Here is an 18963-nt window from a genome sequence, read left to right on the forward strand (position 1 = left end):
CACTTGGGTGTATCCCATACCCAAACCTACAGCTTTCTGAATGCCAGTGTGAAGATACAAGTGGCAGGTTACACTCCACAAAACATTGCAAGTAAATGTTTTTCGTTTTGGTTTGGTTTCCCAAGACAAGATTTCGCTGCGTGGACCTGGCTGTCCTAGAACTTGGTATATAGACCAGGCTGGCCACGAACTGGCAGAGATCCACCTGCCTCTGCCTCCTGAGTACTGGGACTAAAAGCATGAATTCCACTCCTGGTGTGTAAGTACATTTTAAAAATATTTAGGCCAGATGCGGTTACGCACAACTCTAATCCCAGCACTGAGGAAACAGAGGTTATCAGGTCTCTGAATTCGAGGCCAGCCTGGTCTTCATAGTGAGTTGCAGGCCAGCCAGGAATACATAATGAGAACCTGCCCTGATGGAGGTTGAGGGGTTTTTAGATCGTTCAAAATGACTCAGTAAGTAAAGACACCCTAAAGCCCGACAACCTGAGCTCAGTTATTCACAGAAGTGAACGAGACAAATTCAAGCGTCTACACTTACTTCCAAACCACATGTCATCACATCAGTTTGTGTTCACAGGGGTTTGCACCACAAATCATTGATGTTTGTACCAAAATTTTGAAATTTTCAAAATCCTAAATCTAAGCTGGTTTTGGTCTCATAGATTCTAGAGAAAAGATCTCCCGACTGCATGGTCTTGGTGACATCATGGAATGCCCATATAAAAGCATCAGAAGTGCTAAAAGGAATCCTGTCTTCCAGCATCACTGTGATGGCTGTGGTGCCAACTCACTGAGAAGCTGAGGCAGGAGAATTGTCTAGTTCCACAATAGCCTGGATAGTACCTAGACATGGCTCAGAAGCAAGACGAAGGGGCTTAAGAATCCCCCAGTGAGAGCCTGGGGGCACGGTCTAGCCAGGCTACTGCTTTGTGATAAAGATGTACCAGGGTTCCATTCTGGGAGATGCAAAAGCAATGGCGAGGAGGAGGAAGAGATAGTGTGCCAAGAAACCCTCAGCGTGAATCACATGGATTGGCTCACAGGCCTGCCCCCTCCACGAGAGTTAATAATGGGTGCCTCTCAAGGGGGAAGGGCAATTAGCTATTTTTCTAATTTAAAATTGAGGCTTTAAAAAAATTATTGGCGTCCATGTTTTCTTCTGGCTGCTTTAAAGTAGGATGTTATTGTGGAGTCAGGGTTGCCAGACTTTCCACCCTAATGTCTGTCTCCCAAGGGCTGTGAGGACACGTGTTCTTGCTCAGCTGGCTATCCCTTCACTGTGCAGCCTGGCTGGCTGGAAGTGGATGCTTCTAGAACACAGGTCCAAACAATGTCATTTATTGAGACAACAGACACACCCTTGGGCCTTTTCCTTGCTAGCTTTGCCTGGTGTCAGCTTCACTGCTGCTGTGTCAGGTATAGAGGGGAACAGTGCACATCCCAGGGCTGGGCTCCTTGTCAGCAGGCCCTGTCCTCCACCACTTTGGTACTTCCTGGTACTCACAGGCAGATGCATCATCCTGCCCTGGGGCATCAAGATCCAGGGATGGGGCATCCTTGGGAGCTAGAGGGAAACAGACTGAATGCCTGCTTGGTACACCTTCTGGGAGCTCCCTTGGTCTGTAAATGCTGACCTGGAGGCCAGGGTCCTGTTTCTGTCAGAATGGCTTCCCCCAATTCATGCATTTTAACCCACGAAGCCTTGCTAATGATATTAAAAAGGTAGAGATGGGGCCTTTGAGATGCCTTAGCCAGTAAACATGCTTACCACCAAGCCTGAACCTAAGTTCCATCCCCAGGAACCACACAGGGGAAGGAGAAAACTGATACTGTCGTCTGAGCTCCACATGAGCTTTGTAACACACATGCGCACATGGAGAAATTACTCCCATTCATGTTCAAAGATGGGGCATCTGGAAACTAAAATGTGGCAAAGGTATCTGTACTTCCAATGCCCGCTACATAAGCCTTTGCTCTTGCAGTCCTGCCTCAGGACCAAGCCATCAGACTTGTGATGCTCATTCTTGTTTTTTTGGAGACAGGGTCTCTCTGTGTAGCCCTGGCTGTCCTGGAACTCACTCTGTAGACCAGGCTGGCTTCAAACTCAGAGATCCACCTGCCTCTGCCTCTTGAGCACTGGGATTAATGACATGCACCAACATGCGCAACTTTTTCTAATTTTCTTAAGATTGTGCTGGCTAGTTTTTGTGTCAACTTGGCACAAGCCACAATCATTGGGGGAGGGGACCTCATTGAGAAAATGCCCCAGAGATTGTCTGATGATTAACTGATGGGGGAGGGCCCAGCTCACTGTGGGAGGTGCCATCTCTGGGCAGGTGGTACTGGGTTCTATAAGAAAACAGACTGAGTATAAACCAGGGGGAGCAAGCCAGTAAGCAGTTCCCCTCCACAGCCTCTGCATCAGTTCCTGTCCCGTTTGAGTTTCTGCCTTGGCTTCCCTCAATGGACTGTGATTCAGGGTGTTTAAGTCAAATGAACCCTTTCTTCCCCAAGTTGCTTTGGTCATGGTGTTCATCACAGCAGCCCTAACTAGGACAGATCCCGTGGGTGCCCTGCTTCAGCTTGCTCAGGTGTGACCTGCAGAAAGCACCTAGGTCTCGAGATAGACCAGAGATGCTGTGCTCTGGCAGGTGACAAGGCTCAGCATGTTTATTTCTTAAATGACATTTGTGTGTGGAGGATTGCGGGCAGCTTGTGGGTGCTGTGCTGTTCACACCCATCATGTAGCAGAAGCCTGGCTTGGTGACTGAGCTGAGTCACCGATGACCCAATGGGGAACATGGGAGCCCGAAGCAACAGGGTCTGGGCTATCCTCACCAGGGAAGCACTTCCAGGACTGCCACCAGGTCTGCCCAAGAGAACACCATAGCAGTCTTCTTGGGTCTCTCCTGATGTGAAATAAGACATCCAAGCTTTGCTAGGGTCAGGGCCCCAAGAGGATACACACCTGGGGACCCCTGAAAAGACACATGTGGGCAGGGCCATCACTAGTCACATCCAAGTAGTCAGAGTCAGTTCCGGAAGCTTCCAGGACATGAGGGAAAGTGGGGGCCTAGGGACAATAGTGCATACATGTTATCCATCTCGGACTGGACTGCAGGGTGGTGCACTCATTAGCAGAGGCAGTAGGATGGCGGTTTTGAGGCCTGCTTGGACTCAACAGTGTCTACTGTCTCAAAACAAAAAAATAAAATTTCCAGTTGACTGGGGGAGGGGGATCAGTGGGGGAGCGTATATGTTGCCCAGCTACCGTGGACTGAGCTACAGACCCTCAGCAGGGAGGGTCAGCTGGATGGGCCCTGCTCCACAGGGAGCTGAGGATAGGTTCCTAAGGCACAATGGCGAGGGAGGTAGGTGCTACAATCTGGACCCCTGGACACTGGTCCCAGTGCAGGACACAGCAGCCAGGATGTGTTGGTTGGGTTCCTGGTGGGTGGGGAGGAGGCCGAATGGATGTACAGTGGGGTGTGGGAAAGAAACACCTGGCTGCTCAGGTTCCAGTTTCTCATGCCCACCAGTGCTGCTGGTCAGGTGGTGCCCAGGGCTCAGGAGTCCTGGCGCATCAGAGTGAGAAGTCTCCAGCACAGATACGGGCATGCACTCCCTCGTCCAGGGGCAGGTAACAGCCCTGCTTCATGTCCAGGAAGAAGAGCCGGTCTGATGTCTGGCGTGGGTCGAAGCCTTCCCGCTGCAGCCGGGTCTTCTGGATCTTGAAGGTGCCTGGGGGAGGGAGGAGAGGAGAGAGCAGAGCTGGGTACCGGAAGCAGCTCCCTGCTATGGACTCCCTGCAGCAACGGACACTCTCCATGGAAGAAAATACCAGCTCAGGCAACAGATGCAGGCCTTCAGCTGTGCTTGTTATGAGGCCTGCTCTAGACTTCGGGATACTTTATGCTGTTGAGTCAGAGCTGAACCACTATATCTGAAGCTGTACCCCCAAATCCAAATATGCCATCTTGAGTTTTTGGGTTTTTTTTATTGTTGATCTTATTTTTTTGGATGCAAGTCAATGCTGGCCTCAAACTCAAGGTGATCCTCCTACCCCAGCCTCTTGAGTACTGGGGTCATGTGGAGGAACAACCACCCATCGGAAAACGGAGTATCTTGTCTACTAAGAAAAGGTCCACCCCCATTACCTGTCTGATGTGGAGAAAGAGAGAAAGAAAGCAAGCAAGCAAGCAAGCAAGCAAGCCGCATGGTGGTGGCACACGCCTTTAATCCCAGCACTGAGGTGACAGAGGCAGGATGATCTCTATGAGTTTGAGGCCAGCCTGGTCTACAGAGCGAGTTTCAGGACAGACTTCTAAAGCTACAGAAAAACCCTGTCTCGAAAAGAATAGAAAAGAAAAGGAAAGGAAAGGAAAGGAAAGGAAAGGAAAGGAAAGGAAAGGAAAGGAAAGGAAAGGAAAGGAAAGGAAAGGTGCACCTCGGGGCTGGGACTTAGTTCTCGGGGCAGCTGACAGCTCAGCTGCTAGTGAGTCCCATCCCAGCAGCAAACAAGGCTTGTGGAATAGCACACATCTGTCATCCCAGGGCCTGAGAGGCCGAGTCCAGAGAAGAGCACGTTTATATAAGAAATGGGCATGTGGTCAGTGGCAGAGCACTAGCCTGGGGCCCTGGGTTTGATCCTCAGCGCCACAGGAAAAGCATAAAGGGAAAAAGCAAGGGCTGTCCAGCTGGCGCAGAAGAGGGAAAGAGAATTCCTAGAGAAAGAACCCCACGATGTGAAGCCCCACAGCCCTCCAGCCTCCTAGCTGTCACAACAATGCAGAAGATGAAACATGGATCCCAACAACTGAGGACCCCTGGTGGGGTGGCAATGACAGGGAAACAAGAAACGCCCTAGGACAGGTGCTGTGGTCCTTCATTCACACGGGGGCTAGGAGTCTAAATTAGAACAAAGTAAACGGTTCCCTAGGCAGGGCTGTACCTGTGGTATCCATCTGGGGCAGAAGGCGCAGGAAGATGGGTCGGGCATAGGATGCCAGAACCTTCTGCAATTCCTGGTACATGGAGTTAGGGTCCAGCTGGCTGTGCGGATCCGCAATGGCGGCCATGCCGGCTTTGCCCTCCACTCCTGCAGAGGGACGCTCCGCTGAGAACACCATCCACCTGGAGAGTTCTAGTCTACTCTGTGACCTCCCAACTGGGGTAACACTGGCCCTTACAATATCCATTTTATAAGGGGCTGTTTCCATCCTTCTGATCTTAAGGGTCCCCCAAACTGAGGCTCAATGTTAGCAATATGAATGGACTCCCAATCCAGTGCCCTACCTAGTCAGCAACTACTTCTCCAGATTGTGTATGGCCCAAGGATACTGTACCTGTGGGTTCCTTCTGGATGGACCCCACAACCACCCCATGTCCCCAGCTTGCCTGGCACAGCGACCCCGTACACGGCCACGTCCGTCTGGCCTAGCAGGCGACTCAGCACAGCTTCCACCTCTGTGGTGGACACGTTCTCCCCGCGCCAGCGGAAGGTGTCCCCGCTGCGGTCACGGAAATACATGTAGCCCAGCTCGTCCATCACCAGCACGTCACCTGCAGGGGAGATGGGCAGGTGGGACCTGGTTTCGCATCCAGCCAACCAGCCGGGTCACAAGGCTCCGCACCTGAGAGGTAGGCGCTGTCGCCCTTGCGGAATACGCTGTGGGCGATCTTCTTGCTGGTTGCGCTGTCGCTAACGTAGCCATCGAAGCGTCGCAGAGGATCCTGCTGGTTGATCTGACCCACGAGAAGGCCGGGCTCCCCTGGAAGGGGTAACACTCAGGCTGAGTCAGGGTGGGAGCCGTGCGAATCCCAGCTCCCCAAGGCACTGGGCAGGGGTCAGGCTCACCAGGCTGGCACGGGATGCATAGGCCCTGGGCATCCCGCAGAGGCTCCATCGTGTCCTCATTCACCTTGACCAGGCGGATGGGGTACACGTGCGTGAGAATGCGGCTGTTAAAGCCACAGGAGCCGACCTGGGGTGGATACGACGGTGAGCGGCCCACGGCGGTACTGCAGCCCACACACGCGCAGAGTACCCAAGGTACTCGCCGAGGGAGACTCGCGGGTGCTGGCCCGCATCCCACAGCAGCGAACCTTGCCGTCCATGTTGGCGATGCTGCAGTTGCACTCGGTGGCGCCGTAGAACTCGCCAATCTGCCTCACGCCAAAGCGCTGCGTGAACTCCTCCCAGATGGCCGGCCGCAGCCCGTTACCCACAGCCAGGCGCACACGGTGGCGCCGCTCGACGTCGCGAATCGGTTGCCTCAACAGGTAGCGGCATATTTCACCGATGTACTGCACTACCTGCGGGAGGAGGGGGGTCAGTTCACGCCCAATCAGAAGCAGGGCTCGAAGATTGGCCGGGTCTGGCCTGAGAGGCCTGCAGAAGAGGTCCCTTGGGAATGGGGGTGCGGTGGGGTGGGGGACGGACGGACTGATGGAGGACCTTGACGACATACCTTATTGTTAGAGCCTCTCCTTTTCCCAGGCAGCTTTGTGACCCATTGCACTGTGCCCCTGCAGTTGTCCCCTCGGCATCCTAAGCTTGACCAGGGGATACATACAAAGCCATTGCCTTATAGATTAAGGGTGTCACCTCCAGTAAACTGGGTACCCTCAAATTCTTTTTTATCTCCTCCCTCCCTTATTGTATTGTTTTTCCTCTCCTTTATATAAGGTCTTACTATGTAGCCCAGGCTGACCTGAAAACAAACACCAGGGCGGTATGGCAGCTGTCACCATGCCAATCTGTGTTTTTTGAGACAGGGTCTTAGGCAGCCTAGGCTATCCAGGAGCTTCTAATCCTTCCGCCTCAGTCTTCCAAATGCTAGGATGATAGGGATGTAGCCTCTAACCTGGGGTCACGGGTTTTAGCCTTCATGTCCAGCTCACTGAAGCTTTTAATGGGATGTTGGAAAGGGGACTCTCTCCCCTGAAGTGAAGGGACAGTGTCCCCTCCTTTTCTCCAGATGGAAAGGGGAAAAGGGAGGGATGGCTGCATACACCATCCTAGGACCAAAGGGGTGCATAGCCTGGGCTCATTTCAAGTTCTAGGCTGGCAAGGACACGAGTCAGTCTTTTCCAAAGAGGATGGGGCAGAGAGAGAGAGAGAGAGAGAGAGAGAGAGAGAGAGAGAGAGAGAGAGAGCGCCCTCCTAGGTCACCCTGCCTGAAGCTCACACTCTGCTTTTCCATTTCTGTAAACTCAAACCTGCCCTGGAGAAATCTTAGACTCTAGCTCTGGGTTTTGGTCTCTTTCAACTCAGTAAAATCTCGCCTAAAGCCAGGGCTACACTGGGCCAATGCAGCCAGCCAGCCAGCCAGACGCCTGCCATTCCAGCACTCGCTCAGGAAACTCAGGCAGAAGGACCATGGGTCCAGGCCATCCTGACTGTCAAGTAAGAGCCTGGCTCTGAAGCTAAGCAAAATCCTACCCGTCAGGTGTTGTCCATAGCCTGAGGCAGCGTGGCCAGTGGCCTCTGTCTCTGCTCTTTTGTTGGACTCAGCTTCAGTGCACTGCCCTCCTGCCCTCGCTACTTGCCCCCCCCCCGCTGCCCCTCACCCCATTGCCCTTCACCCTGCTGCCCCTTGCCCTGTCCACTACCCCTCTGCCCCACAGGGTTCTTCATTGTCACACAAGGTGACAGGACGGCTTTGAAGGATCTGCAGACAGGAAGCAGTTGCTGAAAACCAGTGAAGAGTCCAGACGAAGGGACCCGGGGATGTCATGGGCACCTGTGACCACAGGCAGCCTGACAATACAGGCTCACCATGCTGGCTGCAGTATGGTCAGAGGTGGAATGGTGTAGACACTGATATCACCCTGGACCCCACATGAACAAAATGAAGAGCAGAGAAGCAGCCATCCCAGGTCCACACCCTGGGTTCCAGAGTAGAGAGAGGATGAAAAACAGGAAGGAGCTGGCATGGCTTCCCAGAGCTAGCCGACCCTGTGGTGTGGAAACTCGCAGCACGAAGTCCACCAGGAGCTGGGAGACGAGAGGTAAGAACTGCTGATGGACCGAGAGGGAGGCAGGGGGAGTACGGCGTGTGGCTTGCTTCTCTCTGGGAGCCACCAGCGGCAGCAGGGTCCTGGGGGCTGGCTCTTGCTGACCTACCACCAGACCCTCCTGCCCATCATGGGGGAGCCCAGCATTGTGCAGGCAGCACCTGGAGGAACTCAGATAGGCTGGCTCCACCCCAGCTGTACTGCAGTCTCAGTTTCCCTGGCTGTAGAATAGGTGCGATGGCTTTGGTGATGCTGGTCGAAGACTCCGAAGAATTCACCCAGAAAGCCTTTAAAAGTGTTCCAGGGACACAGACTGGCTCCCTTTTCTCTCCTAGACAGACTCCACCATCAAGGTGGGCAAGTGGGCCAAGCAGCTGAGGCTTAACTAGATGAGACTGCCTAGTTTACAGAGCGCAGCCTGAATGGGAGGAAGTGGGCCTGCGCAGGTGAGAAACAGCCTGCCTAGAGTTAGTGTGGTCTTGCAAGGGGTGGGGACTAAGCACAAAGGATGGGACTTGGTCAGAAGGGACAAGGGGTCGGCCAGGTATATCTGGGCCAGAGAAGTGGCAATATCTGCCCAGAAGGATGCACCTTGGTTTGGTTGAGTGGATGGGGCCTAAGTGAGAGGCAGGGCCTGGACGACTGAGTGGAATTGGCTAAGCAAGCAGTGGCTAGAGCCAGGGGCAGCATCTATAGTTTAAGGTGGGGTCTGAAAGAACAGACCAGTACCATAAGGTGGAGCCAGAGCAGGAAGGGCATGCGCTGAACGCAGGTCTAGTCGTGCAGGTGGGCTCTGCATTCTGACCAGTGAAGGAGGCTTGCCCTGGAGCCCAGAGGCCTCCAGTGCCACTGAGATGATGGGCGAGGCCTGGGGAGGAGGCGGGGCCTACCGTGCAGTTGTACTTGACACAGTCATCCCAGAAGCGGCTGGCAGAGAACTTCTTCCGCAGCACCACGGTCAGCCCGTAGATGACGCACTGCCCCACACCCATGATGTTCCCTAGAGGGAGGGTGGCTGTGAGGGTCCCTGCGGGGTCCCACCCGCGCCCTGGGGGCACATGCGTACCTGCAGAGTGGTAGAGAGGCAGGCAGTCGTAGAGCACGTCAGCCGGACGCATGCTGTAGGAGTGGTGGCCGAAGGCTGCGATGCGGTAGTACCTGTGTGAGAGGCAAGGTGACACAAAGCCCCTTGGGAAGGTCCCAAGCCTTAAAGGACCTCCCTTGATGGGCTAGAGGAAGAGGTGGGGGCCAGAGGGGACAGAGACCTGACACGTCTCAGTGAGTGCCAAAGCGGAATGGTACGGGATTTAGGATATAAACCCTCAAGGGTGCAGCACTGGAGAGGCAGAGGCAGGAGGATCTCTGTGAGTTTGAGACCAGCCTGGTGTACAAGAGCTAGTTCCAGGACAGGCTCCAAAGCTACAGAGAAACCAGGTCTTGAAAAACCAGTAAATAAATAAATAAATATCCTGTCTCCAAAACCAAAAACCTTCAAGGGTGCAGGGCCAGGGTGTGGGGGAGGGACGGGAGTTAAGAGCCACTGGAGGCTGAGCAGAAGATGCGTGGAGCTCAGTCAGAGGGAGAGAGGAAGAGAGAAGCTGGGGAGCAGTGGGTGCTAGAACCCTGCTCACCTACTGTGCACCACAATGGCCGCCTTAGGAAGCCCCGTGGTTCCCGAAGTATAGATGTAAAACAGTCGATCTGCAGGAGAAGCAGGTGTTGGTCAGTGGGGAGCTGAGGACAGAGGGACAGATGGCAGGGGCCCCTCCACTTACCATCCATTCCCTTGCCGGGGGCTTGTGCCAGGGGTGTGGTGGGCGCCTCAGCGAGCATGGGGTCCAGGAGCTGTGTGTCGGGCAGGAGGCTCTCAGGCCCCGGGTCTCCGGAGCAGAATTTGAGGAGGCTCTTCCCCAGCTGCTCGCTCACCTCTGCCACCGCTGTGGCAACAGAGGCTCAGGGTCACAGTTATGAAACAATTCCTGGCCAGCGTCTCCCTAAGCCTAAGATCCCTAGGTCCTCACCCTCCTGGTATCCACCAGGCCTCACCTGCTGCCATCTCCCCGCCATAAATGAGGGCCTTGGCAGCTGATGTGCCCAGGCAGAAAGCCAGAGGTTCCCTCCTCAGGTTGACATTGAGCAGTGCGGCCACCACACCAGCCTTGGCCAGGCCCAGCCATAACCCCACGAACTCAGGCCGGCCCTCCAGGAACACGGCCACCACATCGCCTTGTGTGAAGCCCAGCTGGTGAAACAGGTTAGCCACGGCATTGGAGTAGGTGTCCAGCTGTGCAAAGGTCCAGCACACACCACTGCTGGCATCCACCAGCGCCAGGCGCTCTGGCTGCCGCCGGGCCACGGCCTGGAAGATGCGTGGGATCGTGTCTCCCGCACGCCGGTGCCGCCACAGCTCCAGACGCACACGTATCAGAACCGAGAGGCCACTGCAGAGAAGGGGACAAAGTCACTGCCCAGAGCGGGCTCGAGCTCAGGGGTCCCACAGCAGTTGGGGTCCAGTATGCTTAGTCCTTTAATGGCTGATAACTCAGAGTAGGGAGCATTACCAGCCTTCCAGGGAGCTATGAATCCCCAAAGCCAGCTTGTCTACCATATGAGTGTTAGTCACCATGGAGTCTTCCTTGATGACCTACGCATCAGGGGTCAGATTCTTCTTGGTTCTCTGTAATGTTGCAGTTGAACCCAGGTCAACATGCATACTGAGTAAGCAATCCTACTACCACGCTCCAGGCCCTCACAGGAATTCTAGGCAGGACTCCCCCTCAGCCACGCCCCAGCCCTCTTTCTTCTTTTGAGTTAGGGTCTGGCTAACTGCTGTCCAGCCTGGAGCTCACACTCCAGCCTCAGCATCTAGAGGAACTGGGCTGACAGGCCTGGCCATCAGGTAGGTCTCACATCCTACCCTTGTTCCTTTCTCTGGGGATGTCTCTTGAGTTCCCTATCCCCATCACCGCAGGACACAGAACCCAGAGACAGTGACCACAGGCTAGCCAAGACAAGACACCAAACCTGCCAGTGCCTTGACAGCTCCTCCCTAGCCCAGGTTAGCCTTGAACTCATGGCAACCCTGTCTCAGGCTTCCTTCCTTCATCCTTCTCATCCTCTCATCCCCTCTCATCCTTCATGGCCTCCCTCATCTGTCCATCGCCCCCTCGGGCTACTGTCCAGGTGATCCCCACACAGTGAAAGCACTGGGCAGAACTGAACGTGATGGGGGCAGTGACAGGAATAAAAATGAGGGTCCTTCACAGTGGGTCAGAGGAGCAAGACAGTGGCCTCCACACAGCTGGTGCAAAGGCTCTAAGGTCTGTGCCACTGTGCCCAGTTTATGTGACTAGAGATTGAGACCAGGACGTGCTAGGTCAGCCTCAGGCTTTCATTCCTCCCTAGATGTCCAATGCCTCTTCTGTGCCTGGGTGAGGCTCAGAAGAGACAAAGAAAAAGGCCCTCTGCCATCCCCATTCCCATTCCCCACTTGCTCACTGCAGAAAAATAAACAGGACTCCCTGACCACGCCCAGCACCTTCCTCCCCAGTGCCTTTCTGCAGGCTGCGGCAGTCATGCTCCCCTCAGGTCTCACTTCAGCTGTGCTAGGCTCAAACACTCCAGGACCCCTGCCTTGGTGTCTCTTCCCTGGCACCCAGGACCTTCCACAGCCATGGACTGCAGACTGCCCTTGTCTGTCTTCCTGGAGACACAGGAGGCAACGAGTCAGGCAGAGTGGCGTCCTAGCATCCGGGGGTCTGAGGCAGGGGGTAGAAGAGTAAGGCCAACCACTGCTCTAGAGCGTGATTCTGTCTCAAAAGTTTAAACAAACAAACAAACAAAAAACAGAGCTGGAAAGCAGAGTTTACTCAGTGATTAGAGCACTGGCTGCTCTTGCAGAGAACCTCCTTTTGATTTCAGCACATGGAGGCTCACAACCATCCGCAGTTCCAGTCCCCATCCCAAAGCCCTCTCTTTTGCCTTCTGCAGGCACTAGGCAGGCATAAGGTACACATGCATGCAGGCAAAAACATCTGTGCACATAAAAAATAGTTAGTCTAAACAGATTAAGTAAAAGCTGAAATTAAACAAAGAGGAGGTGAAGGGTGGGAGGGAAAAAGAAGCTAGGAGAGGATCTGAGGAGATGACCAGAGGCCCAAGGCCCAGCCCTCCTGGTTCAGCATCTGCCACAAGGAATCCCACAGGGACAGGAGTACCAGTGCCTGAGTATGGCTATTGTTCCCAAGCCACCTGTGCCCCAGGGTCATCAGTGCTCAAGACAGGCTTGGGGGCTATGCTGAGGATTTTGAAGTGGGACCTTAGAGGTCCACTAGGAGGAGGGCTGATAAAGGTCACCTCTGAGGGAGCCAATATCATTAAGGCAGGAGACCATGAGCTCAAGGCCAGTCTGGGCTACCCAGTGATTATGAGGCTACTCTGGGCTATAGGACAGGGGTCTCTGGTGGGGGACAATTCTGTATTCTGTCAATTACGTTTTAAATAAATGATGATTGGCTGTAGACAGGCAGGAAATATAGGTGGGACAACCCAACAGGAAGTAGAGGTGTGACAATGAGAACAGGAGAATTCTGGGAAGAAGGAAGCTCACTCCCCAGTCCTGCCCAGATCACCGAAGAAGCAGGATGTGACCTGCCCCACTGAAAAAGGTACTGAGCCATGTAGTAGCTAACATAGATAAGAATAATGGGTTAATATAAGTTACAAGACTTAATAAGAAGCCTGAGCTAATGGGCCAATCAGTTTATCATTAATATAGAATCTCTGTGTGATTTTCTTTGGGACCAAATGGCTGTGGGACCTGGTGGGAGGACAGAAACCCCAACAAGCAAGCCCTCACGTTACAAGTTTCCTCAAAACTCTTGCCTTTAAAATGTTAATATAATGTTTAAAAAACTTTAAGAAAAAAAAATCAGACAGTATTCCAATGTGTAGCCCTGGCTGGCCTAGAACTTGCTGTGAAGACCAGGCTGGCCTCGAACCTGCAGAGATCTGCCTGCCTCTGCATACCGAGTGCTGGGATTAAAGGCATGTGCATATCTTCTGACTTCCACGCATACACATGTGCACTCACATGGTCCCACACACAAAATAAATGTAAAACAGCCAATGTTCCTACTGATCTAACTTGTCATGACACACGCTGCCCTGGTCATTCAGCGGTCATGTGACAGGACGCACACAGATACACCTCTGTGAGTCCAGGATCATCGTTTCTGGATGCTTGCAAAGCCAAGAGAATTTGAAGTCTTCATTTTTTAAAAAAGTTTCACTAACGCACTCACTCACTGTGTGTATGAAGATCAGAGGAGGACTTGGGGGCCTGTTTTCCCCCCTCTACCTTGAGGGTGCTGGGGACTGACTCAGGTCATCAGGCTTGAGGGCAATCCTCTTGAGCTACTACGCATCCACTTCACCCACCCAGATGAGGTTAAATGAGCCTGCCATTCCTGCTCCTGCTCGGCACTGTATACCCGCATTCCTGCAGATCCCTCAGGGCTTTGTCTGTCACCATGGGCTGCTCCTGCATGGTGACCATGTGCCGGGAAGCAGCTCCAGACACTCTCTTCAAGGGTGCTGTGGTGTTTACTGCAGACAAGCTGCCAGACATGGTTATCGGTCTGGGAGCTAGGCTCAGCGTGGCCCAGCATGTGACATGGCAGTTGCCCTGGGAGCTAGGCTCAGCGTGGCCCAGTATGTCATCATAAGACAAGTACAAAGAGGAACACAAGGTATGTGTTGATCTTGGTAGATGGCACACACCTGCCATTCCAACACCCAGGGACAGAGGGTACCAGGGATTGTAGACCCGCCTGCACTACACAGCAAGATGCTGACTCAAAATGAAATTGGGAGCTGGGGGACAGCTCAGGGGCACACAGAACCCACATGCTGGCTCACAACATCTGTAACTCCAGTTCCAAGAGATCTGACACTTTCTTCCAGCCTCTGTGAATACTATTAGGGATACACAGCATGCACACACATGTGTGTGCATGTGTGTGTGTGAAAGAGAGAGAGAGGGAGGGAGGGAGGGAGGGAGAGAGGGAGGGAGGGAGGGAGAGAGAGAGAGAGAGAGAGAGAGAGAGAGAGAGAGAGAGAGACCTATACTTATCCAATAAAATAAAACACTTAAATAGTAATTTTAAAAACTGGCTCTCCATAGTCATTCCATAGTTAAAGCCTGACAGCTTGGGGCTCAAAGCTGTGTCTTCTAGGCTGTTAGTGGAGGCAGACTCCTCAACAATGAGTTCCTGGGGTGATTCCTGGAACCATTTTTCAAGGGCCAGAATGAACAGAGAGTAGTGAACACAGTTTGGTTAATAAACAGAGTAACTAAGAAAACCAAATACTACCACCAAGAAATTAAAATGTGTGTCCCGGACGACCTTCGGCCCCAGCATTCATCACACACCTAGCATATACCAAGTACTGTGCTGTCAACAGCTATACTCAAAGGACTGTCACAGCACAACTGGGATTCGACAGAGAAACTGCCGGCTCCAAGAGGTCACACAGCAAGCAAAGGGCAGAATGGCTCAGAACTGAACAAAGCTCCCTCAAGATCCTCCACGAGCCTACACTGGCACAGATGCTGATGCTGCACACAGCAGGTGCTCAATGCATGCACCTCGAGAAAGCGGCCGCTTAAGGATCTAAATCAGAGATGAGAGAAGTGGACCACCCAAAGTGCGATCAGGTCCTGGTGTACCAACTGCCGAGGACCCTTGAACACGGTGGGTGTGTCAGCTGAGGACACAGGGCTAGGGCAGCAGGAAGCTATTCTTCCAAAAGTTGAAATGGGACCAGGCCACAGTTGGTGGGCCTGTGAGGCAGAGGCAGGCCGAGTTCCAGCAGCACGGTAGGCCTGTCAGGGCTCTTCCCTCCAGCTTGCCTCTCCCACCAGCGGGCCCACGCCGGCAGGCAGGGATCCGGTGTTTTGTCCCTACCGCATGCCCCAGCACCCAGGTTGGCAGCTGCCCAAGCCACCCCTACACTGAGCACAAAGACAACTCTGTCCAGCCTGGCCCTTCCCAGGGCCTCTCTTGGCTTCAGCTTCTTTCGTCCAGAGCCCCAGGACTCAGCCAGCAGAAAAGAGCAGGCCCCTTGGGAGACTCCAGCAGGGTCTGGCAGCTGTTCCTGGACAGCAGGTGTGGGCAGAGCTGGGCAGGGGATGTCTAAGGCCAGGAGATGCAGAGCTTAAAGGCCAACCTGGGTTCCAGTAAGACCCAGTTTCAAAAACATCAAAACAAAGACAAAGAGGGCTGGAGAGGTGGCTCAGAGGTTGAGAGCACTGGCTGCTCTTCCAGAGGACCCGGGTTCAACTCCCAGCGCCCACACGGCAGCTCACAACTGAATGTAACTCCAGTACTAAAGGATCCAACACCCTCACACAGACATACATGCAGGCAAAACAGCAATGCACATATGATAAATAAAATCTTAAAAAAACAACACCAAGAAAGAAGAAAAGATAATTTTAAAAGCAAAAGCTGTTCAATGGCCAGCCAGATTTGGAGTCACCTTGCTTGCACCTATCCATGGCTGCCTGTGTGACATTGGGTGCATTAAAAAGTGAAGTGCTGATTTTATTTTGCATGTATGTGCTTGAGAACTTGCTTGTATACATGTGCACACATGGGAGTGGAGCTTGCAGAGGCCAGAAGATGGCAGTAGATCACCTGGAACTGGAGGAGCAGGTGGTGAGCCAAACTCAGGTCTTCTTAAGTGCTTCTGAGGGCTGAGCCATCCCCCCAGTTCCCCTCCACTTATTCCTAAGATAACCACCTGCCTGTCACCCCGCTACTCCAGAGGCTGGTTCAGAAGGATCTTGAGTTCCAGGGCTGCCTGGGCAAGAAAGAAACACAGAGGTTGGGAAGGGGGAAGAAAAGGGAAGAGAAAGAAGAAATGTGAGAAGCTGGATTCCATAAGAACCCTCTCAAAAAGTAAAACAAGGACTGTGGCCTGGGCTGAGTGGCAACACTTGCTCAGTGTGCACAAAGCCCTTGCTACATTCTCAGCACTGGGGAGAGAAAGGCAGAAAGGTAGAGGACCAGGACTTCAAGGTCATCCCTGGCTCTATGGAGAGTTCAAGGCCAGCCTGGGCTACTTAAAAGTCTATCTCCAAAAACAAAGCCCTGAGTGCCCTCACTCATGTGCCTCCGTCACACAGTACAATGTCTTCTCTGATTCCACACTAATTTGCTTCGAATGAAGTTTCTCCACTACTTTGAGAAGAAAAACAGAAAGAAAGTCCAGGAGGCAGACAGCAGGCAAGAACCACGGTATGGAGAAGCTTCAGCTCAAGCCAGTCGACTTGTGAGGGCCCATCATTCCACACCATCCTGCTGTCCCCCGAAAACCTGCTTCCTCACATGCTCAGTCTGCCCTTGAAGGCGGCCTGTGAAGGTACTCAGATGGTTCCATAAGGTTCACTTGAGACTCCGAATCCCAGCAATACTGAGGTCACCCTACTCCCCTCAACAAAACCCTGAGAGACATCCCAGAAGCCTCCAGGTTCCTGTACACCATAACTCCCCAGAGACCTCCCCTCAGAGATCCCCTGGTACATACAGTGACCATTCCACAGGCCCAGAACGATGCTCAAGGTTCCACAGAGATCTCCCCCGAGAGGCCAACACTCCTTAGAGGCCCTTTTGATCACGTAGTCCTTTAGACTCCCCAAGACGTTCCTTCATCCCAAACCTGTTCATTCCAAGAATCTGGACATGGGTCACCCCTAGAGGTCTCAATCTCCATCGCGCCACCGGAACCCCCAATTCTCTCAACATCTACCAATTACCCAGGCTCTCACGGTGGCCACCTAACACCCTAACAGCCCTCCAAGTCCCAATAATGTACTCTATACTCAATTCTCTCCACAACTTCCATCTGTCTCCTGCAGAACCCGGCAGAGTCTTGCAATCTCTCACTCCACCCTCGGCCACCGACCCAGCTATAAAAGCAACGCTGGGCCACACGGGGACCCTCACACCATCCTGTAAGACTCCGGCTCGCCGAAGGACACACATCCATGACTCCTAATTTTCAACCCCATCTACTTACAAGAGGTCCCGCCTCGCCGTCTTGCAGACAATACGCAGGAAGCGCCAGCCGCCGCCGCCCACGTACACACCGAACGCCGCCGCCGCGCTCCAGGTCCACGGAAGCCCCAGCAGCCAGAGGAGCGCCAGCGAGGCCACCGAGGCCGTCCCCGCTCCCGGAGCCCGCATCCTGCGGAGCACACAGCTGAGGCTGAGGACCCCGCCCCCAGCCTAGCCCTGGCCCCGCCCAGGCAGCGTCCCAGTCCTTGACGACACTGCGCTCCCTCAGGCTGTCGCCTAAACCCAAACGCTTAGACTAAGAACCAGGCCCCGTCCCCACTGCTTCTGAGTCAGGCTCCTGGGTAGCTTTAACCCAACCCGCCTCAATGTCTGGGATTGGACACCTCGCTGTCAATCATTGCCATCCGATCCTCCCCCAGCCCCAGAATTTCTACCCCGCCCCACGCCTTGACCATGTGCCTGGACACCAACACCGCCAGGTTCCGCCCCTCATCATTAGACCACACCTCCATCAAATGCCTCTATTTCCACCCACAAGTGAGGACTTCAAATCAAAGCCCGGGAACCCGATGAGGCTCCTCCTCCAGATGAGGCCTTGGCTCCGCCCCCATCTCGCACGCCTGCACCGCTCCACGTCCCTCCTGCAGGTGAGGTCTACGGTCCCGCCCACAGTTCCGAACGCACCAGCCCTGAGGCAGGCCCCGCCCTCTGCAGCGTCCTGTGACCCCGCCCAAGCACGCCCCAGCTCGCTCTGACCTAGGCCCCGCCCAGCTGAGGCTACGGCCCCGCCCACAAGCGGGGCCCGCCCACAGCCCCTAGCTTACTGACATTCGGGACCCAGATTCTACCTGAGCCTGCGGCGCAGCCGCCAAGCCTTGTCGGTCGCGGCTCACGGGAAAGTCGGGTCAGTGCGGACCACCCAGCGCCTAGCTCTGCCCCGAACCCCTCTTCCCTGCCGCCTAACGGTCCCAGGCCCTCACCTCGCTCCGCACAGGCCGACCCCCTTCCGGAGGCCTGGACCATAGAGAGGACGCGCGGGCCAGAGAGCCTGTGGCCAACGAGACTCGTAAACTAGAGCGGCCTGCTCAAGCTACCTACCAATCTCCACAGCAACAAAGTGCAGGGACGCGGGGGAGGAGGGCTTGTCCCTGCGGCGAGGAAAACACGCAGGTGCTGAGGGCGGGGCCAAGGCTCTAGGGGGCGTGGCTCCGGCGCGCGTCCACCCAGATGGTTTCCGAGATCCCATTCCCTGGAGCCTCAGGCCCCAGCTCCCGCCCGGGACCTGCCTGTGCTGGAGCCTACTTGATCCAGCTTGTCCTAGATCCAAGCCCCGAGGCTTCTCCGCATTCCAGGTTCCCAGAGAGTCGAAATTCACATCCTGGGGGCTACAGAGGCCTCAGTCTTGGAGATAAGGAGACTCCACACCTCAATTCTACCTACCTCTGCAAAACCTTAATAAGTCACACCCCAGAATCCCAGGGCGTGTCAAGCACACATCCGGTCCCCATCTTTTATTGACACATGCCCTTCATGTGCCCCAGGATCCCCCATGAAGCCCTGTTGCACCCCAGGATCCCTTATTACTCCCCAGGGGCAGGAGCTCCCTAGAACCCTGTTTGCACCCCCAAAGTCCTAAACTCTCATCCAGAGGCGCCACCATCCCTAGCTTCTCGCTAGGGTACCCTCGTCCTGCTGTCAGGCTGACCTGCTCAGGCTTGCAGACCCCGGGTCTCGCTGCTCCCTCGCGGGTTCTCACTGAAGCTACCACAGGAGGCCAGGACAGGGAACTTCTGCGAAGTGACCGCTGAGGGCTGAACTCAGAAGTTCCCTGGGCGCTTCTCACAGCACAGCGGCC

At 54.3% G+C, this 18963-nt stretch overlaps 1 protein-coding gene across 2 annotated transcripts; it reads right to left on the reverse strand.

Annotated features, from left to right (window-relative positions):
• Window positions 1-1328: 1328 nt before the first annotated feature.
• On the reverse strand, window positions 1329-18958 carry Slc27a1 (solute carrier family 27 member 1). 2 transcript variants are annotated; one of them, XM_048427175.3, is made up of 13 exons: window positions 18814-18958; window positions 17110-17277; window positions 10072-10466; window positions 9801-9962; window positions 9657-9726; window positions 9092-9183; window positions 8916-9025; window positions 6112-6321; window positions 5864-5990; window positions 5640-5777; window positions 5404-5568; window positions 4958-5104; window positions 1329-3747 (listed from the first exon to the last, which is right to left on the reverse strand). In XM_048427175.3, exons 2-13 carry the CDS (start codon window positions 17274-17276, stop codon window positions 3590-3592), a joined length of 1941 nt encoding a protein of 646 aa, XP_048283132.1. In that variant the 5' UTR covers window position 17277; window positions 18814-18958; the 3' UTR covers window positions 1329-3589. The 2 variants fall into 2 exon arrangements, with proteins under 2 accessions (XP_048283132.1, XP_085536545.1); XM_085680419.2 differs by lacking the exon at window positions 18814-18958 and having other exon boundaries at window positions 17110-17444.
• Window positions 18959-18963: the final 5 nt, after the last annotated feature.

Source organism: Myodes glareolus, chromosome 23 (assembly GCF_982192425.1).
Source record: "Myodes glareolus chromosome 23, mMyoGla1.1, whole genome shotgun sequence".
NCBI lineage: Eukaryota > Metazoa > Chordata > Mammalia > Rodentia > Cricetidae > Myodes > Myodes glareolus.